This window comes from Protopterus annectens, chromosome 4.part1, assembly GCF_019279795.1.
Source record: "Protopterus annectens isolate FY-2018-M chromosome 4.part1, PAN1.0, whole genome shotgun sequence".
NCBI lineage: Eukaryota > Metazoa > Chordata > Ceratodontiformes > Protopteridae > Protopterus > Protopterus annectens.
Genome location: NC_056734.1, coordinates 420,968,206 through 420,990,395, shown reverse-complemented (window position 1 = coordinate 420,990,395; position 22,190 = coordinate 420,968,206). Strand labels below are relative to the sequence as shown.

Genomic DNA, 22,190 nt, shown 5'->3' with positions numbered 1-22,190 from the left:
AGAAGAGGGCCACGAACAGAACCTTGTGGCACACCTGTGGGTGTGGGAAGGAAGGGGGGAGTTTTCCATTGGACAGCTTGTTGGCGGTTGGACAAGTAGCTGGAAAACCAGGCGATGGTGGTGGGAGAGAGGTCTAGGGTGGAGAGCTGGGATATAAGTAGGGTGTGTGAGATGGTGTCAAAGGCCTTTGACTGATCTAGGAATAGTGTGGATATGAACTTGCCTGAGTTGCGTTCAAGGTTTATGGTTTCAAGAAAGGAAAGAAGGGCAATCATGGTGCTGTGGCCAGGGTGGAAACCGTGTTGGGTAGGGCAGAGGAGATTGTTTAGTGTTAGGTGTGCCATGAGTTGTGCTTGTATTGTTTCTCTAGTATTTTACAAAGAGGGGAAAGGATGGCAATAGGCCTGAAGTTGGTGGTATCAGTATTTTTGCCACCTTTGTGGAGGGAGATGATGTAAGCATGGTGCCAGATGGAAGGGACGTATGATTTTTGTATGGATCTATTTATAAGAATAGAGATGGGATAGGCAATGCTGTCTGAAGATTGTTTGAGGAAGGTGGGTAGAAGGTTGTTGGGTGCATTGTGACAGGGTTTGAGTTTGAGTTTGAGGAGAAGTCTTTTTATAGTGCTTGTGGGGATGGGCTTGAGGCAGAAGGATGTGCAGGAAGTGATGATTGAGGTGATGGTTGGGGCAGGAGGGGGTGGTGGTTGAGGAGGGGGGTGGGAAGGAGGCTGATAGTTTAGCTATGCAGTCTATGAAGAATGAGTTGAACTGGCTGGCTGTTTCAAGGTTGGAGAGTTTGGGGTCTGGGCAGGGGTTTTCTTTGTTGCCAGGATACAGCATGGATGAGATGGAGTCCCAGAATTTTTTGGGATTTGTTGAGTGCAAGGACTGGAGTTTGTAGTAGTGGGATTTGCGGTCTTTAATTATTAGGTTTTTTGCAGAGTTTCATAGTTGCTTATACTCTAGGAGGGTGTTAGGTTTTTTATGTTTTTGATATTGTTTCCTTTTTTTGTCCCTTTGGTGCAAGGCTAATTTAGTATCTTTTGATAACCATGGGCAGGGATTGGTTTTGATTTGTTTAGTTTGAGGGGGGCTTGCTGATTGAGAAGGGTGAGGAATGAATGGTTAAAGTAGGAAATGGCATCATCTAGAGGAAGGGTTTTTAGAGGGGACCAGTCAGTATGATTTAAGCATTCAGAGAAAGTTAGAGGGTTGAAAGAGGAGAGGTTGTGGGTTTGGATGTAGTGGTGGTGTTTATGCAGTGGAGATGGGAGACGGTCGGCAAAGGTTGGTAGGTGATTGCTGAAAGGACCAGGTAATGTTCTGGCTTTGGTAATAAGGTTTGGGTGAGTTGTTAGGATCCAGTCAATGTTGGTACCATCTTTATTTGATCTTGTTGGATATTGTATTAGTTGGGAGAAGTTGCAGAGGCTGATTGTGTGGGACGGGGCTTTAGAGTTAATAAGTATTCCAGTTGATGTTGGTCTTACCGAGTACATATGTTTCATTTTTTATATTGGAGGAGAACCAGGACAGGATGTTTTCAAGAGTTTTGATAGTATCACCAGGGGGAATATAGAGGGCAGTGATACATATGGACTTGTGGTTGTTTATTTTTAGTAAACCTATTATAATTTCAGCATTGGCAAATGTTGGTATTTTATTGGAGTAGGGAGTTATGGTATGGGAGGTGGGGTAGATTATTGCTACTCCACGTCCTTTTTTGTGGGCTCTGTTGTTGTGAATGATTTGGAAACCTGGTGGTAGGATTTCACTATCTTTTATATACGTTTTCAGCCAGGTTTCAGAAAAGGCAATAATGTCGGGGTGGTTATGGCAGAGCCAGCCATTTGGGGAGTTTGTTTTTTAGACTTTGTTCATTAAGTGTTGTACGGCAAATGGACTTTGAGTTTGTGGGTTGTGTGGAGGGTTTGGTGAGACTGATGTTAGGGATGGGTCTGGGGTTGGGGTAGATGTCACCAGCTAATGAGAGAAAGATGTGGTGGAATAGAAGTGTGAGGCAGTGTGTTGGGCAAGGGTAGCTTGGGTTGTGTGAGAGTAGTGATTTTCTGGTATGACATTTAAGAGGGGAGTACGGGGGGGGGGTTGGGTTGGGAGCAGTTTTGGTTTGAAAAAATAGATTGGGTTAGAGGTAAAGCATTCATATGAGATGGATGAGTAGGATGGGGAGTGAGGATGATGGTAAGATGTAGTGGAGTGTGTGTGAGAGTTATGACAAGGGTTGGGAAAAAGTGTGAGATAGATAAGAGAAGTGAGAGAGATTAGTAGGGCAAATGGGGTTATAGGGAGAGATGTTATGTAGACTATTGTAGGAGGGGTGGATATTTGGGTTGATGTAGATCTACAGGTGGGTGGGGTTTGGCTTAGGTGTATTGTGATTTGAGAGGTGTTGGGTGGGGAGGAATCAGGGGATGTATAAAAGTACAGGTAGTGGGGCGGGTGAGATTTGCGGGCAGAGTAGGGGAGTGGAGTGAGGCAAATGGAGCGGGTTACACCTTCCAGGCGGAGCAGCAGTCCCCAGACAGAAAACAATCAGTGAGAAGGTTAGCAACTACATAAATAGGGCAGCCTATCGTTTTGGTTTGAATGTTACCTTTCTGTTTGTTTTTATTATTTATGCACCAATGGGGAGCTGCAGTTCACTGAGAAGTAGGAAAATAATGTAGTTATGCCAGGGGTTTTAGAAAGGGACATCCAGTAAATTATGACTCAGTAGAGTACTAATTATATATGGAAACACTTTGGAATCTCGAAATACTGAAATGTCGACCAAATGTATCTTGACCAAAGTGTCGAATCTGCAGATGCGAGAAAATGCAAAATATCAAACATGGAAATGTCGAACCAGCGATATTGACTCCGCATTAGGTAAGTGTGATGTTTTTAAGGGTTTTGGAGAGGGTTTGTGTGTTTGTAAGTGTGTCTGGGAGTGTTAGGTGTGGGTTTGGGTATGTAGGTGAGAGTGTGAGTGTGTCATTGTTGAGAGCAGTGGTGTTTGTATCTGTGTGATGTGTGTTTGTGCGAGGGGGTGTGGAAAGTATGTTGGTGGGTTTTATGTGTGTTGTTGTTTAGTGCGACCTCGGAGTTAGTATATATAAGTAGGGGGGGGTTGTGGGGGCCGCAGCCCCCCACATGGGAGGTGCATGGGGGCTTGTCCCCTTGCTTATAGTAAGGATATGTTTGTGTGTGTTTGTGTTGTTGTGCAGAGGTAGGTGTACTTGTGTTTGTATGTGTGCTTTAACGCTCGCGGCTTTGGGTTTCGAGGTTTTGGTTTTCGGTTTCTGGGGTTTTCAGCTTTATAGTCTTGAAATAATGAAATTCGACATTTCAGTATATCAAGATTATAAAGTGAATCCATATATATATATATATATATATATATATATATATATATATATATATATATATATAAAAAATATATGCATATATATAATTCTGACATAAAAGGTTGAAAACTCAAATGTGAGAGAGAATCACAAATTGAATTACAAAATACTGAATACCTTTCTGAAACTAAAAAAAAGCCCTATATCAGTAAACCCCAGTTATAAAACAAAGGCCAAATGTTGTCTTGGTAGTACCATTGTTAAGAAAACAGGATTGTAGTAATATAATGTGTAGGGGTAGAGTTACAAGCAGGGGATGGGTTAGGCTTAAGGCAAGGGTTCACCGTCTTGGCACCATCTTACTCATATATGTTAACCCTAAACCTACCACTATTAGACAAGTGGTCAAGCTAGGCTAATTAAATAGAGTGTAGTGGACATGCCCCTCATGTGGACCTATCTTTAAGTTTGTTCAGAATTTGTCTGCATGACGAGTGTTGATTATTTCCCCCACAAGATCCATAATTAAAGCTTGTCCAAGAGTTGTTCACATGTTAAGTTTGAAAATTTCCCATGCACGACCCATATCAAAGTCGATCTATGAGTTTTTGAGAGGTAGTGATTAAACTTTTTTGAGAGGTTGTGATTAAACCAGTGTTTTGTGACAGTCTGCAGTTTAAGTTGTAGTTCAACAACTAGGCATATACACATACACTCATATATATGTGTGTGTGTTTGTGTGTGTGTGTGTGTGTGTGTGTGTGTGTGTGTGTGTGTGTGTGTGTGTGTGTGTGTATGTATGTATATGATTCTAGTTCATTAATGCTGATTCAGCGTATTATCAAACATCACATCATAATGCCAAATCTGTTAAAGTCATTTCATTTCAACACCAATGCAGGCTTTAACATGAGTTTGTATTGGATGCATGTTGGGGTTAGAGAGCAAGTCCTTCCCTCCTTGCAGCAGCTGATTTACAGTGAACAACAATACAACATTCAGTATATCAGGCTCAGTGATCCAATGTGCATCTTGACAATATGCACTCAACCATATATATGCATTTATATATCTATATCTATATATATTTATATATGTAGACATGCTCGCGCACACATATACACACACACTCATAATTTTAGTTAGTATTGAAAGTCAGAATCTTGAATGTATAATTCTGAAATGTTGAAACTTGACAATGTCAAACTGAAAATAGCTAATAATAGCATAAATGCACTGCTTCAGAACACAGCCAGTCAACAAACAATATCACTCCCCTGTCAGTGAAAGCTGGAAATGAGCACTAACATGCAGTTTGTGGGGTAGGGGTCGAGTCCAGATCCCTGCACATGTAGGGGAGTAGGGATTTCGATTTCAACTTTATAACATTTCAACATTTTGACATTTAAACACCATATATTCTGACATGGACCATGTATATATATATATATATATATATATATATATATATATATATATATGTGTGTGTGTGTGTGTGTGTGTGTGTGTGGTGTGTAAAACTTAAATATGTGCACTGCAGGCAATGTTATGCAAAATAAAACAAAAGTATAGTTCAGGTAGCTTCTCAAAACACGTTTGTAGAATGTGTCCATTATTTACAGTACCATGCTTTGGGTTTAAAGTCTGTAGAAGTACTCCACCATTCAGGATTAGTCCCGCACATCTCCTTTAACAGCAGGCTCCTTTAAAATTCTAGCTGCAGTCTTATTCAGGCCTTCCCTTCAGCTTCATCCAACAGTCTTTTCCTGAGCGACTCGGGCTAATTCTCCAGTGAGCCCTGTGTGGACCATTCAGCCCCACAAATCTGCAGTCAGATCCCATACTCTGATCCAACATGAACCTTTGACTAAGGAATAAATTTCCTGATGTGCCTCTGTCAGATAACTGACTTTTATAGACCCCTCTGTTGGCAAATAATTTCCATTAACTGACTAATACAACCAATGCTTTGATAATTACAGACTCAAGCCAATTTGCACACATTTAAAGGGTCATTACCTACTTTCTAATACAGGTTGTCACAGATACTCCACTCCCAACCCAAAACCTTCAGTTTTGTTCTCACAGATATGAGTTGTAAAAAATTAATGACCCATCAGTATTTCTATTAGCCAGTCCACACTGATAGGTATCAGTGTTTTGGAATGGTTGCAGGGATGGTGTCCAGCAATATAATTTTGTGTTGCTACCTTGTTTATTCATCTGTTGTAAGGGGGATGATCAGTTACTAGGTCAAAGTGCTTACCCACAGGTTGTATTTGAAAGAGTAGAAGTTTCACTTCGCAACCAGTCATTCTATTTTTTCAGCATTGCTTACTTTTTGGCTGATATAGCACATGGGTGCTCATTTCCAAAAGTATCTTGAGACATAACTGCTCCCAAACTTTTTTACATCCACATACAAGGTAAATGTCTTAGGCTACGTTTTAAGGAAGATACTGAGTTTTACTATTTAATATACAAGGAATACTTATTCCAGGTATTTGTGGGGTGCTGGGTTATAAACATCTCCCTCCACCACATTTTATTCATGATATATATATATATATATATATATATATATATATATATATATATATATATATATATATGTAGAGCTTACCTTCTTTATCCAGAATTACATACGCTCGAGTAATCCTATGCTCAGGGTACTTCCACAAAAAGTCAGAATGCTAAATTTTGGTATATCCAACATAAACACCAAGTCTCAAAACTCCCTACTGCTCTGGGCCTAGGTAAGTGCTAACATGGGTCCAGAAGGGGACGAAATTGGTCAGTTGGGAACGTCGGTGTTTGGCATTCCATCATTTGAGATGCAGGTCGACTTAAGCAGCTGTGATTCTGGATAATGATGGTAAATATGTGTGTGTGTGTGTGTGTGTGTGTGTGTTTGTATATATGTATGTATGTATTACTGTATGTTTTATTTGTTGGGTTATTTGTAGCAATTGTAATGAAACAAATTTAAAATAACATACCTCCATAGTAAGTAAGCTAGTAAAATAAATAGTAAAGAAATCGAATGTTTTTCATAAATGTGGTCTGATTTTTACATTTCTGTGTAGCGTGCATAGTTTCACTAATAGCTAATATTATTGTTTGCATTCTTTGGTTAAAATGCAGTCTTGTCAAACATTAACATATTTTCCTATCATCCTTTAGGATAAGAATCCAGGCTGTGAATGAAGTTGGAGCTGGTCCATTCAGCCAGCCTGTAACAGCAAAGACAAGACCATTGCCTCCATCACCTCCTCGGCTAGAATGTGCTGCAGCTGGTCCCCAAAGCCTCAAATTAAAATGGGGAGAAAGCATTGCTAAAGTGAATAGCACAGATGACATGTTATATGTTCTTCAAGTTGAAGATAAGAATGGAAGGTAAGCCGTCATTTTTTTATTATTATTATTATTATTATTATTATTATTATTATTATTATTATTATTATTATTACATACAATAAAAATAAATTGTGGTTTTCCAGAATAAAGTCTCTCAGATGAATAGGTGGATATCTGCTTTGTTATACAATGGATTTCTCAACTGCAAAACTGTAAGCATCAGAACTACACAAAAATAATCTGTAAAACACAGACAGGTGAAAATATTAACTTGAAGTATCTTTTGCAGTAGGCAGTCTCTCCTCACCTCCCAGTGTGGGGAACAATCCCCCCACAATCCCCCCATATCCCTTGAACTTTTATATATATATATATATATATATATATATATATATATATATATATATATATGTATATACCATCTCCATGGTTGCACCAGTTTTAGAAAGGGAAAAATCCCATTATCTGCATCACTGCTGGCCCTCTCACAGGACTGGCTGTTTTATTTGAACTCATGCACTCAACATGATCTCCCTCTAAATCACGTGAACACTGTCTGCTAGATCTGGTAATAGCAAATATATCTGTTACTATGACATGTCTAAGTATTCTGCCCACAGTCCCAGTGGTCACAATCCTGTTTTATTCATAGTCACTCACAGTCCACAAACAATGCCCATTTAACATTATCTTCAACTCTAAACCACAGGACAGCATCATCCAGTTACAACCCCAACTTAACTCTCTTGAACAGACTTCTGTATAACAATGTCTTGACCCTGACATTAGTGCCAGCTTGATGAGCAACCTTTTCCTTGTCCTAAAAAATAAATAATAAATAATGACGGATGCAGTTTTTTTTTTCTCTTGCTACTTGTTCAAGTAAATATGTTTTGGTAATGCACTTGTATTTATTACTACTTGAAAAATAATATGATGATGCCACACAGATCCTTTCCATATGATTTGGAAATGTTTTTGACTTCATTTTAAAATTGCCATTTTTGTGAAGAAAGGAACGTGGTGGTCCTTGTTAAGTGGCTAAAAGAGCAGTGGTGTGAGCCTGTTACAATTAATACATAGGCTGCATGAGTTATGTATTAACATTCTCATAGTCTGCCAGTTCTTTTTACGGTGTGATTGATGAACATGCTGTTCACAGCTCACATCATCATGTAACATAGAGGATTATGACTCAGCCTCCGTTCATGACCAGCTTATTGTGTGTTCATGGCTCAGCCTCCGTTCATGACCAGCTTATTGTGTGTTCATGGCTCAGCCTCCGTTCATGACCAGCTTATTGTGTGTTCATGGCTCAGCCTCCGTTCATGACCAGCTTATTGTGTGTTCATGGCTCAGCCTCCGTTCATGACCAGCTTATTGTGTGTTCATGGCACAGATGCCAAGAAATTCACTTTCAAGGTGAATCTTGGCATCCATGTCGAGAACACATAAAGCTGATTATGATCAGAAATCTGATCTTAATTCTTTGTAGTGCAGGGAGCTTTATCTGCTTCGGATATTGCCAGTTACAGGAAAAAAAGTGTTGGAGAGGGAAGTGTTTTACCAACTTAAAAAGCTTTTGAAACCTTGTAAAGCACATAGTGCTATCAGACAGACAGCAGGCAGAAACAAAGTGCTCCTCTGTAGAAGTAATGGCTTTAAAAGCAATTTCATTTTACCATACCTTTACTTTGGTTCTAGTGCACCTGACTCCTGAACGCTGACATTTCAAAAGAATGAAAAAAAATGCCCAAAACTCAAGGGGGTGAAAAACTCCTTTTTCCTTGATTTTTGCACCAATAACCCCCAAACTTATATATACCAACTCCCCAGCTGCACTAACTCGAAAAAAGTCTCCCTAAAAAGTGAATCATTGCCAACCCACACTTAGGAATCACACTGACAATGATTTCCTATATGCCATTCCTTTTTTTTTTTTTTTTTTGTGGTCAGCTACAGATGCTCGGGGAATTTCTCACTGAGATTGGGTAGGGAAGCCCAGTTTCTTTTTAAGTGTCGAAGAGCAAAGAATCTGACAGCTTTTAAAATCTGTTTTAACTTCTGCTGCTGTTCTTTGCAGGCCGGCACAATCCACTCGTAAGCCTTTAACATGAGACCCAATTTTATCAGCATTTAGGTTCCTTAATAAGTTTTTAATAAGTCCCCATAAGTGCTTTTAACACTGGGTCTTATGCTGGGGTTATCTTAAACAAATTAATCTTTTTCCCAGTTTTAGAACATAATCGCACTGCATGGCAATAATACACTGTGAAAGTGTGGGTCATGGTCATGGTTGGTCATGAGAGTACTGAACATAGCTGGAGGGAATATACAGTATCATAAGCCACCCCTTAATTATATAGTCATTCGGGTACTTTAGGTTTTATCATTTAAAATATTAAATAAGTACACCTTTAGTCATTTGTTTTGTATTTTTAATCAGTTATGCATGAAAAAGTAAAACTGCACAAGGTCAGGTAGTGAAGAATCTGTAATGGATGGTGTCCAGTTAAGTTTGGAGTATAATAGTTAAATAAATTTGTCTGTAATGAAAGACAAATGGTACTGTATTCCTCTATTATGCCACAAGCAATCTTCCAGCATGTTTCATATTTCAGTAATGTGTGGCAGTGAGAACTGCACAGCAGGCTTACTTACTGCACAGTTGTAAAGATCCCAGAAGTCTGATGGTTTGTAATGACTTGTTTGTGAGTATCGTGCTTTCTGTTGTGATTACTGAGATTAGAAATGTTACGTTGATGGAGCACTGCTAGGCTTCAATGGCTGCTTAGTGGGGGAAAGAGAATGGTGACTGTTTTGTGTGCCTTGACATGTCTTCATGAGTAATGCAGACACAGTCTTACACAGAACTACTTATGAAGAAGTGTTGATCAACTGAAATGAGGCATAGAACACTTAGCAATATAAACTATTTTGTATTGTACAGCACTAAGTATTATTTGCCCCAGCTACTGACACCATTGTAGGATACTGCATATGTGTATATTAGCCATTCTATCATGTTATAAGTGAAGCTTTCCATATCTTGTATTTACCACATTATTAAGTTCTATGTAAAATATTTATGCACGTGTTACATTAGGTAAGGTTATTATTTACTGTAACTGTAGCAGTGGAATGTCTGCATTATCTTTAGTAGTAAAATCGTGTATACTTTTACATAATTGTTTTTTACTTTGCTTGAATGATGGTTAGCAACTTACATGTTGTACCAATATAAAAAGATTATTAAAAGCTAAAAGTTTACTACTTAAGAAGCTGTCTGTGTAGGAGTGTTAAATGCATTGTGAAGCTTTCATCTCCTTTTGTTACTGCTTGGTATGCCTGCTCAACAGTATTTCTGAATGTATTTATTTCCTTATTAATCTGCATTTGCCTACCAGAAAAGTATGAGTGGGCAAAACTCATTTTAGCAGAGGGCGGGGGAGAAAAGCTCTAGAAAGTACAACAAGTGAGAACATGCACAGTAAAAAACATGTTTTTTACACACACATATTGCAGTAGAGAGATGCAGTAGTGAAGACTGAAACATGATATGACGGAAAATAACATTTGGTAGATGAACAAATCGTAATGAGAGGGCAGTCAGAGAAGACAATGGATGGCAATGCAGCATTTTCTGGTTATAGTGTCTGTTCGTATTATGAATTTGTGTTTTAAAGTCTAAATTGACTTTGTGATATTCTACATGGATTTATTCAGGATACAATAAAAGAGAAACTGTACCTTACAGTCTTACAGTATGACCACTCTCAAATGTAGACTTTGAAAGTCCTGATTGTATTACTTTAAAATAAGGATTGTACCTTAGCGTATGGTTTGAAATCATTCCTTTGGTAAACAGGATGTAAGTTAAAAGCTTTTAAGTGCCCAATTAAAACATTTTATTCTTCCTTGCATTTACAGTATAATTACCCTTTAGATATCCTACATTATTATGTGTAGCTGCTTATATATAAGTCTCTGACATTTTCTATATTTCTGCTTTCACCAGTGTTCATGGAGACAAATCAGATGTAATGACCACGAGAGTCTGTAATAGCTATGCTCGCTGTTCAGCATGTTTCTGTAGTTATGGATTGTTTTTAACTACTTTCAAGTGGTAATTAACCATCAACTGTAATTTGTTGTTACCCGTCACTCATAGTCAAGCCCCAAGTGCCTAAGTAATTACTTTAAATGGGGTTAAATATTTTCTCTAAGCCCTTGAGCTTTAAATAATATATTTGAAAAAAAAATAGCATAGAGTGATGCAAACTGTTTTGAGAAATACTTTGTGTGCATAGGAATATTAAGTCCAAACTTAAACTGATATTGTAAATACAATTACAATCATTACTAGGGTGAAAAGCATAGTAATTTAATGCTGGTCTTAGGGTCTATGTGCTCCTGTAGCTAAATTATTTTAGCTACTTTAGAAAGTATTATGATTTCAGAAACACAGTGCAAGCTCTACATAAGTGCTGAAATATGATCACCTTAAGTGCAATTTCTTTTGCTCAAATTCTACTGACTCTGTCACGGTAAATGGTGCATTTCTTCAAAATTCCCATATAAGACATAAAGAAGCAAGGCATTTTTAATTATCCCTGTTCCCTACCACCACCTAGCTGCTCTACTGACCCACCTGTTCCCCAGTGCCCAGAGTTCCACGTTTCCACTGGTATAGCACTGGAGTGAGTCAGGAGTGGTACTGACCCAACTGTTCCCCAATGCCCAGAGTTCCTTGGCTCATTGTTTCCACTGGTGTAGCAGTGGAGTGAGTCAGGAGTGGTACTGTCCCACCTGTTTCCGCAATGCCCAGAGTTCCATGGCTCATTGCTTCTGCTGGTATAGCAGTGGAGTGAGTCAGGAGTGGTACTGACCCACCTGTTCCCCAGTGCCCAGAGTTTTACAGCTCATTGCTTCTGTTGGTGTAGCAGTGGAGTGAGTCAGGAGTGGTACTGACCCACCTGTTTCCCAATGCCTAGAGTTCCATGGCTCATTGTTTTTGCTGGTGTAGCAGTGGAGTGAGTCAGGAGTTGTACTGACCCACCTGTTTCCCCAATGCCCAGAGTTCCATGGCTCATTGTTGCTGCTGGTATAGCAGTGGAGTGAGTCAGGAGTGGTACTGACCCACCTGCTCCCCAGTGCCCAGAGTTCCACAGTTCATTGTTTCTACTTGTGTAGCAGTGGAGTGAGTCAGGAGTGGTACTTACCCACCTGTTCCCCAATGCCTAGAGTTCCAGGGTTCATTGTTTCCACTTGTATAGCAGTGGAGTGAGTCAGGAGTGGTACTTACCCACCTGTTCCCCAATGCCTATAGTTCCATGGCTAATTGTTTCCCCTGGTATAACAATGGAGTGAGTCAGGTGTGGGAGCAGCCTTACTTATGCTAGGGATCAGAGTCCCTCCTTAATTCTCTTCCCATCAGTGGCTTGTGAGTAGCAAGATAACCGTCTTGCATAGGAGACACAAGTGCTGTCATACATGGCAAACCTGTTTGAATTTGGTGTATCATTCGACAGTACATACATTATTGTCACCAGTGCAGTAAGATGAATGACTTTCCTTCTCCCAAGATGGGTACGTCTTCATTGGCTATAGTTTCACACCTATCCCTGCCTGTCGCATTCATCTTCTGTGCTGCTAATCAAATATGGGCTGCCCAGGTGATATAGTCAAGACTTAATCCCGCTACACAATCAGCTACTGACAGGATAGTAAATGATTATTTCCTTGAGCAAAAAAAAGTTGTATTTACCTTTCCAATGACCAGTGGTGATCTCAAAAGTGATTAAATAGCAGGGGGAGTAGGAGCATGGGTCTTGCCTTCTGCATGAAACAGTAATTTGCATTTGCAGACTTTTAATCTTTGGCTTTGTTCATTAGAGGCAGGATGTTCATCATTTTGAGACAGAGAGAGAGAGAGAGAGAGAGAGATGGTCAATTCTCTGAAAATGGAAACAGGAGAAAATGGAAACAGGACATCTGGCATGAAGAGATACAAGCCATAAAGGGAGAAGGAAGTAACAATCCCTGCATCTCATATGCACACATGACCTTTTATAAAGCTAAATCTTGCCTATGTCCATTTTAGAGATATAAATAGAAATCATAAATATCTAAACATTATTTTAAAAGACTAACTGCCTCTAGTCATATCTAGCAATGTTGGACTATTTGTAGTCTGTGAATTATGCCAGAATGTAAAAGCTATCAAAATAATTCTTACAAAAGAAAGTAAATGATTGTCTTGAAGATCCTGTCTTGGTGACATGTAGATTAATTTATTGTGGTAAGTAATCCAGAAAAGACTTTAAAGTAACGATGCCCATCAAAAAAAGAAACAGAAGGGCAAAGAGACAACCAGTCTCCTCAGGACAATTCATTTGTTTGAATTTCATTAAACCAAACCAGCTTTTATGCTGATTTTCAGTACTTTTTGGGATCAGGAATTTGCCTTTTCCCCAATGTAGTAGTATATATAATTAGAAAAGGGTAGGGTGGGGCTCCAGCCCCAATATGGGTGTGCAGGGGTCTTGCCCCCCCCTTACATAAAATGTTTATAAATGTTTTGGTTGTGTTTTGATCTTTTATGATCGTTCTTTTTTGGTTCGATCATTTGTTTGATCAGTCTTACAACAGGAATCCATTTCATGTATTATTTTCTTAGCAACAGTACCTTTGTAAGTCAAATTTCCTGTAATGCCAGTACATACGAGAAAAAAAAAATCTGTTCCATTTCATGTGCATGGATTGTAGAATTTCAGCACTTAACACATAATTCTTGTCATGACCTCAAAATTTCAGTTTTCAGCAGGCTTTTTCTTCTACAGTATGTCTAAATATCATTAGGCTTCTCGCAACCACCTAAACCAATTCAGATGTTTTCCATTTTTTATGAATATATAATACATTAAAAATACAGTTTTTCTCAAGTCCAAGTATTTATTCCTAAACATAAAACTGCCCAGTCTGTAGCTTGCTCTTTGTCTGCTTACCTATTGTTTGGATTCATGCCAGGACCCTTGAAACGTAAAAATAAATCATTTACCGCACGTGGCAAGAAATGTCATGAGGTAATGGATTCTGCAGGACAGTTGTTGGGCATTTTATTTTATTTGCTTATTTAGTCTTTTGTAACATGGTTACTACTTACCAACTGGTAGTACTGGTGTACAACTGATGGCATGTGTGTACCCAAGAAGACGGAATGCTGTAATTAAATCAAAAGGTGCTTCAACAAAGTATTAGTTTAAGGGTGTGCACAGTTATGCAACCAGCTTATTGTGTTTTATTTTTTCTATTTTTTCCCTAACAGATTTGTTTATTTTTCAATTGAATTGTACAGGTTATAGGTCACATTAAAGGTGGGAAAAGTTTTGAAATGATTTATTGCAGTCTCATTTTTTTTCTATCACAAAAAAAAATGGAATTTTAACAGGGGTGTGTAAGCCTTTTATATCCACTGTATATATATATATATATATATATATATTATAAAAAAAGTTGCCAAAATAAAAGTATTTGTGCTGGCATGTATTTACTGAAGGATATGAAATCTGAAACTCAAATGGTTGTTATTATTTAGTGACTTTATGTCTCAGTGATTTGTCAAAAAAACACAAATTTTATGAGAAACAGACCGAAAATATGAGGCAAAATTCTAGACATTTGGTGAAAATCTGGACAGTTGAGAGGTATGCTAATGGTCCTAGTTGTCCTTTACCTCTTCTGTGTCTCTTCTCCCCACTGGGGAGTATTCCAGCAGTTAGCCATCTTGTTTTCATTTCTCTCCTTACTTCAACAGTACATTCACCTCTGCTTTTTCTTGTTTTAGGCGTTTCTGCTACACTTAGTCTGTTCCACATCTCCTCCACTCATTCTGTTTCATCCACTTCTTGTTTTAACTTTTATCTCTGATTTATTCTTCCTTTAATGTTCTAACCCCTGTTCAGTTTTATCCATCCTTAGTTTTAGAAAGCGCAACACAAAATTATGTAACACAGTCATACCAGGAAAGGCTCCCCTAAGGTCCAATCCATTTTACTGCTGTAATTAAACGAGTAAGTAAAATTGGAAAGTTAAAGGTTCCTCAAAGAAAAATTCCTCAAAGAAAATTGTATGGGATTGGAGAAATATGATAGGTATTCGTTAGAAATTTTCATTACAGGTCTCTTCCTTCTCACATCTGAAGGGACAGAGAAAAGAAAAAACAAAAAAAACTTAGCACCTAATAAAATGTGTAATACCACCCAAAATGAAAAAAAAATGGCAGTTTTAGGACAGGGATTACCAAACCATGAAATTCTGAGAAAAAGATAAATCAAGAGAAGATACAGGTAAAATTAATAAAGATCTGCTGCTTCTTAGTTAAGGCCATAATGCACTAAATCAATGACTCAAGATAAGAAAGTTGAACTGGAAGAAGAGCCCTTTTGGTTCAAGATAAATTCTTCTTGTCCGGTAAGGTGTATATGTTGGAGCATGTGTTGTTATCATCTGTACTGGTCCATGCTATACTAAAGAAACTGATGCCGGTCTTGGCACAGATGCAGGTCTAAGTTTCACAGGAACAGCTAATGATGTTTCTTGAATCAATGTTGATGGATTGTTTTATATGTCAATCAACATTTGCTTTCTTGCTAGAAATTGATTATGTATTTACAAGAGAACATTTTACAGTTGTTCAAAAGGCAAGGCTGCAGGCCTGAATTGCTGCCATATTATACTCCATATGCAGTGTGTTTAGCCATACAGGCTCCAGCTAACAACAGGGCAGGTTCCTTGCCTTCCTTTGCACTTAGAGCTTTAACCTGCAACGTGGTATAATTATTTATCTGCTCCCCCCCCCCATTGTTATTTCTGCCAGACTCCCACTTCATCTCTTAGTCCAATTTACTCTCTTCTCCCTTTATCTTATTACTGTTTTTATAACCATCAATGATCACATCTTTTGCCATCCTGTTACTGCTTTATCAGACCTGCTATACTTTATTGCATCTTATGCTGTGTATAAATCATAGAGTTTACCTGTATACAACTAAAGTTCAACATTTTTAATTGAAGCTGAGTTACCTGTTTTACTGTCATGGTATGAATCATTGTGTATCTACACAGCTATGCTTTATGTATGTATATTATATTGCACAGTAACCATTTTTTCTCTGTATAGTGTACAGCTTTGTTTGTAGGTATTCATTATTGTTCTGTTTTTGCTTTTTTCCCCTTCTCCCTCTCTCTCTGTTTGCTTATCTGCATATCGTTTACTGTTTGAATACATTTATCCATTTGTAATTTATTGTATAGATTTGTATTGCTTATATATTTGCAGTACATTATAAACATCTGAAATTTGATTTGTTTTGGAATGTTTTACTCTAGCCTCTGTGAAAATGTCCTAAAACCAAGTTGCACAACACAGTTCATAGGTCCATAGGTAGGTACTAGGCTATCGGCCCTAGGGCCTATACAAGCCTAGCCAAAAAGGTACCCCTGCTTTCGCCACCCAAGAAAATTATTTTCCTGTGCCCCTGTCAAGCAGAGCCACAGAGGTGATCCCCAGGGTGAATTTTCTGTTTCCATCCAATCATCAAGATTTTTCTTGAAGAGTGCTAATGAGGAGCTTTGTTTGATATAGATAGGTAGTTTGTTCCAGAGTATGGGAAGTCTCTGGGACAGGAATCTATCCATCCAGGATGTTCTGTTTATTCTGGTGACAAGGTTTAGGTGTGTTGCTTGGAAGGATTGGGATTTCTTTAAGTGGAGCATGTCCAACAGTTTGACATAGCTTTGTATGTTCGGCAAAGATCGCCTCTGAGTAGGCAATATGTGACAGAGTAAAGCTGGAGGTTTTTTGAGATGGTCTGCGTAGGGCATCTGTTTGAGGCCCGTAATCCTCTTTGTGAGGTATTTCTGCGGCCTTTCCCGTTGTTGTAGATGTCTTGTGAGGTACATACCAAAAGGGGCATTGTACTCTATAATAGGTTTAATGAGTGATGAGTAGAGGGGAACAATGACCTCTTTTTTCCTGGATGAGAAACCTTTCGTGATCAGGTGTGCCACGTAGAAGGATTTTCTGACTACAGTGGCGATGTGATTATCAAAGGAGAGACTACTGTCCACCTGTGTCCCAAGATCTCTTATCACACTTTTGGTGTTAAGTAGACTACCACCTATGTGGTAGCTCATGGGTACAGAGTTTTTACTAAAGAGGATGATATTGCACATTTTGGCACTGAGCTTGAGGCCATGGCTTTGACACCAGGCATCTGTCTCAGTGAGGCCCTTTTGTAGGATGTTCACATTGTTAGGAGTTTCAATTATGGCTCCTAGTTTGCAGTCATCTGTGAACTTCATTAGCCAAAGACCACCTGTGTTAGCCTGTACCTCAGAAAAGTAGATACCAAACAGGAGAGGACCCAGGACTGAACCTTGTGGTACTCCACTTGTCACTGGTCTGAAGTCAGATTTGGAGTCTGCTACTTTCACAGTGTGCATTCTGTCAGTGAGCCAGTTGGCAACCCATCTTGTGACATAGGGATTTATACCTAGTTTAGTGAGTTTATCTATAATTCCAGAGTGGGGGATGGTGTCAAAAGCCTTGGCAAGATCTAGATAGGCTGTGTGAACCACTTTACCCTCATCTACGGCTTTTGTGACTGCTTCAAAGGAGTCAATCAGGTTTAGGAGACATGATCTGCCTTTTACAAACCCAAACTGGGTGGGGTCCAGAGTTTGGAGATTACTAATGTCTTTGTTTATAAGTTCCATGATGGTATGTTCCATGGCCTTGCAGACCAGGCTCGTTAGGCTAATGGGGCGGTAGTTCCCGGGATCCATGGTGACTCCCCCTTTGTGGAGTGGGATAACCGTCGCTGTGCGCTATTCAGTGGGCACAAAGCCTGAGGTGAGACTATGATTGAACATGGTGCTTAGGTGGGGTGCCAGTTCATTCTGTAGTTAATGTAGAACGCAGCCTGGGATGTTGTCAGGTCCCATGGATGCTGTGTTCTTGGTTTTGGAGAGTGTGTTTTTTACATGTACAGCCGTGATTACAGGAACTTTGCATTCTTACGGTATAGAGATGGGCCCTATAGGGGGTGGGGGGGGGGGGTAATGTTAGCACTGAACCTATCTGCTTGGATGTTGGCAATATCAGTTGGTTCTGTATATTTAGTGCCATAGTGCTGTAACTCAGAGCAGATCTGAATGTTGCCATTAAGATTCTTGTCATAGCTATAGAATGCTTTGTGGTTGTCTTTAGAATCAGTGGAAATTTTGTTTTCATAACTAGCTTTGGAGGATTTCATGAGGGATCTCAGCTTCTTACTGAGGCTGACCAGGGAGTTCTTCCAGTCATGGGATTTTACTCTTTTTTGCAACAGTTTCTTTCTTCTGTTGTTGAGTTTGTTTATGGCAGGGGACCACCAGATTGGCTTCCTTTTTTTGGAGGATAGCATCTTGGTTCTATTAGGGATAGCATGATCCATGCACTCAATGTAAGTGCTTATAACGTGCATTTGTGTAGGATTCAGCAGTCGTACCTCTATTGTCCATCTGCATGGGTGTCGTGAAGTTTGCCACTTCTGTCTTAAGAAGCGTGAAGTTGGCTTTGGACAAATTTTTTATGGTGGTTTCCCTAATGGGGGGTGGGGGTGGGATGTGGATGTCTATGCTGACTAGCTTGTGGTCAGATCTGACCAACGAGGAATTGGCTTCTGGTGTGGAACACCAGTCACCCATGTTGGTAATAACCAGGTCTAGGATATTGCTGCCCCTGGTGGGGGTGTGGATAAGTTGATCCAAGGCATTGGAATTTATGAATTCCAGAAAATGTTGAGCAAAAGAGTTGGTACATGAGTAGTTTTCCCAGTTAATGGTGGTGTAGTTGAAATCGTCCATTATTAGGGTGTTGGGTTGTACCCTAATATTTTCCAGTGTATCAAGAAATGAGGAGTGGGAATCCTGGGGCATGGTGGGGATCTGTAGCAAGTTACAGTTTGGATTCCTGTCTTGCCCAGAGTTAGTTGCACTTGGATAATCTCGGATGCATTATGCTGAGAAACTAGCCTGGAGGTGTGGATATCCTTAATGAATATGGACACGCCTCCACCTTTAGTGTTTCGGTCCAGGTTAGGTGGCCAAAAGGTGTGGTATGAATTATACCCTGGTAATGCAGGGGTGCTCTCTGGAGCCTTGAACCAGGTCTCTGTCACTGCACAGATGTCGATGTTCTCCATTTTTAAGGAGTGCCTCGAGTGAATGCATTTTGAGGTTTAGACTTCTAGCATTGAGTAGCATTGCCCTCAGATTTTGCTTGCTTGTACCTGTTATGGTGGTGAATTTGTCATTTGAACCTTGCCTAAAAAAGGCACTATAGGGGTGGCTAGAGCCTTAGCCAGTATCCGGAATCTCAAGGGCAACGGGTGCAGGCCATCTCTGGCAAAGCATCGTGGTCTGTCGATCATGTCATCCCAGGCAGACAGATACTGGATCCCCTTAGAATGACACCAGAAGCTTAGCCAATTGTTGAAGTCAATCACTTTGTCCTTGTACTGTGGTATCATTCTGGGTGATGGCAGGATGCCACTCAGGGCTAGGGTCATACCTTCCTGGGCTACAAAATCAGAGAGCTCCTCCATGTCTCTTTTCATGTAGTCTAGGGAAGTACGTCTCAAGCCATTCACACCAACATGGACAATGACAGAGTCATATTTGTACTTGTTGTGGAGTGACCTGAGTGTGTGCATTATGTGGCGGATTCTGGCACCCAACAGGCAGCTGACAGTAACTTTCTCCTTGTTTAGCCTGGTGAATGGAACATCAGTGTGCCTGATTATAGAGTTACCTATGACTAGAGTGTTGGGTACGTTATGAGTGGCACACTGAGTTTGTGGGCTGTGTGTCATTTGGATTGTGTTGGGGGGGTGGAGGCTGCATGCGTTTCTGCTTTGGAGGTCTCTGTTGCTTGAGCATATTTTTATTGAGAACCTCCGTGAATGTAGGTGTGTGTTTTGTGTTGCTATGTGTGTGTTTTGGTGGTATAGGTTTCGAGGGACTATGTGACGAGTGTGTTGTGGTGCAAGTGTTTACCTTCTCCTCTTGACTGTCTAGTCCAGTCTGGGGTGAAGAGAGCTTTGCTAAAACAAAAGTAGATTTATAGATAGATTAATAGACAGATACCCATATGAATTTGCTTTTTAATAGAACACTAAGCAAATGTAGACTTTAATTTTTATCCTCTGTAGTCCTGTAATGTAAGAACAGAATGTGGATTTATTAAACAAGTGTCTGTCAGCCTGGGATGACATGCTCGACAAGCCACGTTGCTTCGCTAGGGACTGCTTGCACCTGTCACCCCTGGGTTTTTGAATAGTGGCAAAGGCTCTTGCCTCCCCCATAGTGCCTTTTTTAGGCAAGGCTCAAAAGACAAACCCACTTCCATAGACAACACAAAGAAAAAAAAAACTAAGGGTAATGCTTCTTAATGCCAGAAGTCTAAACCTCAAGATGCATGCACTCAAGACTCTCCTCAGTATGGAGAATATCGATATCTGTGCAGTAACAGAAACCTGGTTCAAGGCTCCCAAAAGCACCCCAGCACTACCAGGTTATACCTCATACCATGCTTTTTGGCCCCAAAACTTGGACCGAACCACAAAAGGAGGGGGAGTATCCATATTCATCAAAGATACCCACACCTCCAGGTTAGTGCACTGCACGAAGCATAGGAGACCATCCATGTGCAACTAACAGTGGGCAAAACTGCCTTTCAGTTTGTAGCCTGCTACAGACCACCCTTCCAAACACAGGAATCCCACTCGGCTTTCCTGAGAACACTGGAGAATATGAAGGTCTCTCCAAACACCATTATATTGGGTGACTTCAACTACCAAAACATTGATTGGGAAAACTACTCAAGCCCCAACACCCTCGCCCAATGGTTCCTAGAATTTATAAACTCAAATGCTATGGAACAACTGGTCACCACTCCCACAAGAGGGGAAAACATATTGGACCTGGTCATCACCAACATGGGGTCTCTATGTTTCACACCAGAGGTATACCCCTCATTGGTAAGATCAGACCATAAATTAATCTCACTGGACATCCATATTCTGTCCCCACCCCTAACCAAGAAAACCACGGTGAAGAACTTCTCAAAAGCAAACTTCACACTTCTCAAAACCAAGGTGGAATTCTTCAAAGCCCCCGAGCCAGTGGAAAATACGGCCCAAAATGCAGAATCCTTTACAAAAGCATTCTATGGACACCTACAGGAATGCATGGAGCATGCTATCCCAAATAAAACCAAATCTCACTCCTCCAAAGGCAGGAGACCTGTCTGGTGGACCCTAGCCATAAATAAGCTATACAAGAGAAGGAAGAAGCTACTACATGATAGAGCAAAATCCCAAAAATGGACGGCATCTCTGATCAGTACTAGCAAGAAACTATGATCCCTCATAAAATCATCTAAGGCCAGCTTCGAAAGAAAAATTGCACAAGACACTAAAGATAATCACAAGGCCTTCTTTAGTTATGTCAGAAACCTGGGAGGCAACTCCCAGATATGCTCTGAGTTAGTGCAAAATGACAAAAAATACACTGAACCCACAGACATTGCCAACATCCTGGCAGAAAGGTTCAGTGCAAACTTCTCCCCCCCCCCCTTTCCTCCCAAAACAGCAAATGTCTATCCCAACAGAGTGTAGCCTCCCTGAGATCACAGATGCATAGGTGAGAGCTGCCCTCTCCAAAGCAAAATACACAGTATCAATGGGACCAGCAGTGTCCCGGGCTGCATCTTACATGAGCTCGAGGAAGAACTAAACCCTCACATAAAGTCACTGTTCAATCTCAGCCTTACTACAGGATATGTACCCAAGGAATGGCGTACAGCAACAGTGGTCCTGCTCCACAAAGGTGGTGCCACAATGGACCCCGGAAACTATCGCCATATAAGCCTGACTAGCCTGGTCTGCAAGGCTATGGAGCGCATCATCATGGAAATCATAAACAAAGACATTGGGAACCTCCAGACACTGGATCCTACTCAATTCGGCTTTGTTAAGGGCAGATCTTGCCTCATGAACTTGGTTGACTTCTTTGAAACAGCCTACCTGGACCTCGCAAAAGCCTTCGACACAATACCCCACTCGGGCATCATAAATAAGCTCACCAGCTTAAATATCAATCCCTGTTTCACAAGATGGGTTGCAAACTGGCTCAGGGATAGAACCCACATGGTCAGAATTGCAGGTGCCATGTCAGACTCTAAACCAGTTACAAGTGGCATCCCACAAGGCTCAGTCCTGGGACCTCTCTTGTTCGGTATATATTTCTCCGAGGTACAGGCTAACACGGGTGGACTATGGCTGACAAAGTTCGCGGATGACTGCAAACTGGGTGCCATAATTGACTCTCTGGCTGACACAAGCATCCTCCAAAAGGGTCTCACAGAGATGGATAA

General features: G+C 40.2%; 1 protein-coding gene across 1 annotated transcript in view; it reads left to right on the top strand.

The window, feature by feature from the left end:
- Window positions 1-22,190, top strand: part of FNDC3B (fibronectin type III domain containing 3B) — a 2,611,550-nt gene that overhangs the window by 2,280,015 nt on the left and 309,345 nt on the right. The window contains exon 25 of the mRNA XM_044070236.1: window positions 6,536-6,748. Within this exon, the coding sequence (XP_043926171.1) occupies window positions 6,536-6,748 (213 nt within the window). The remainder of the gene's footprint in view (window positions 1-6,535; window positions 6,749-22,190) is intronic.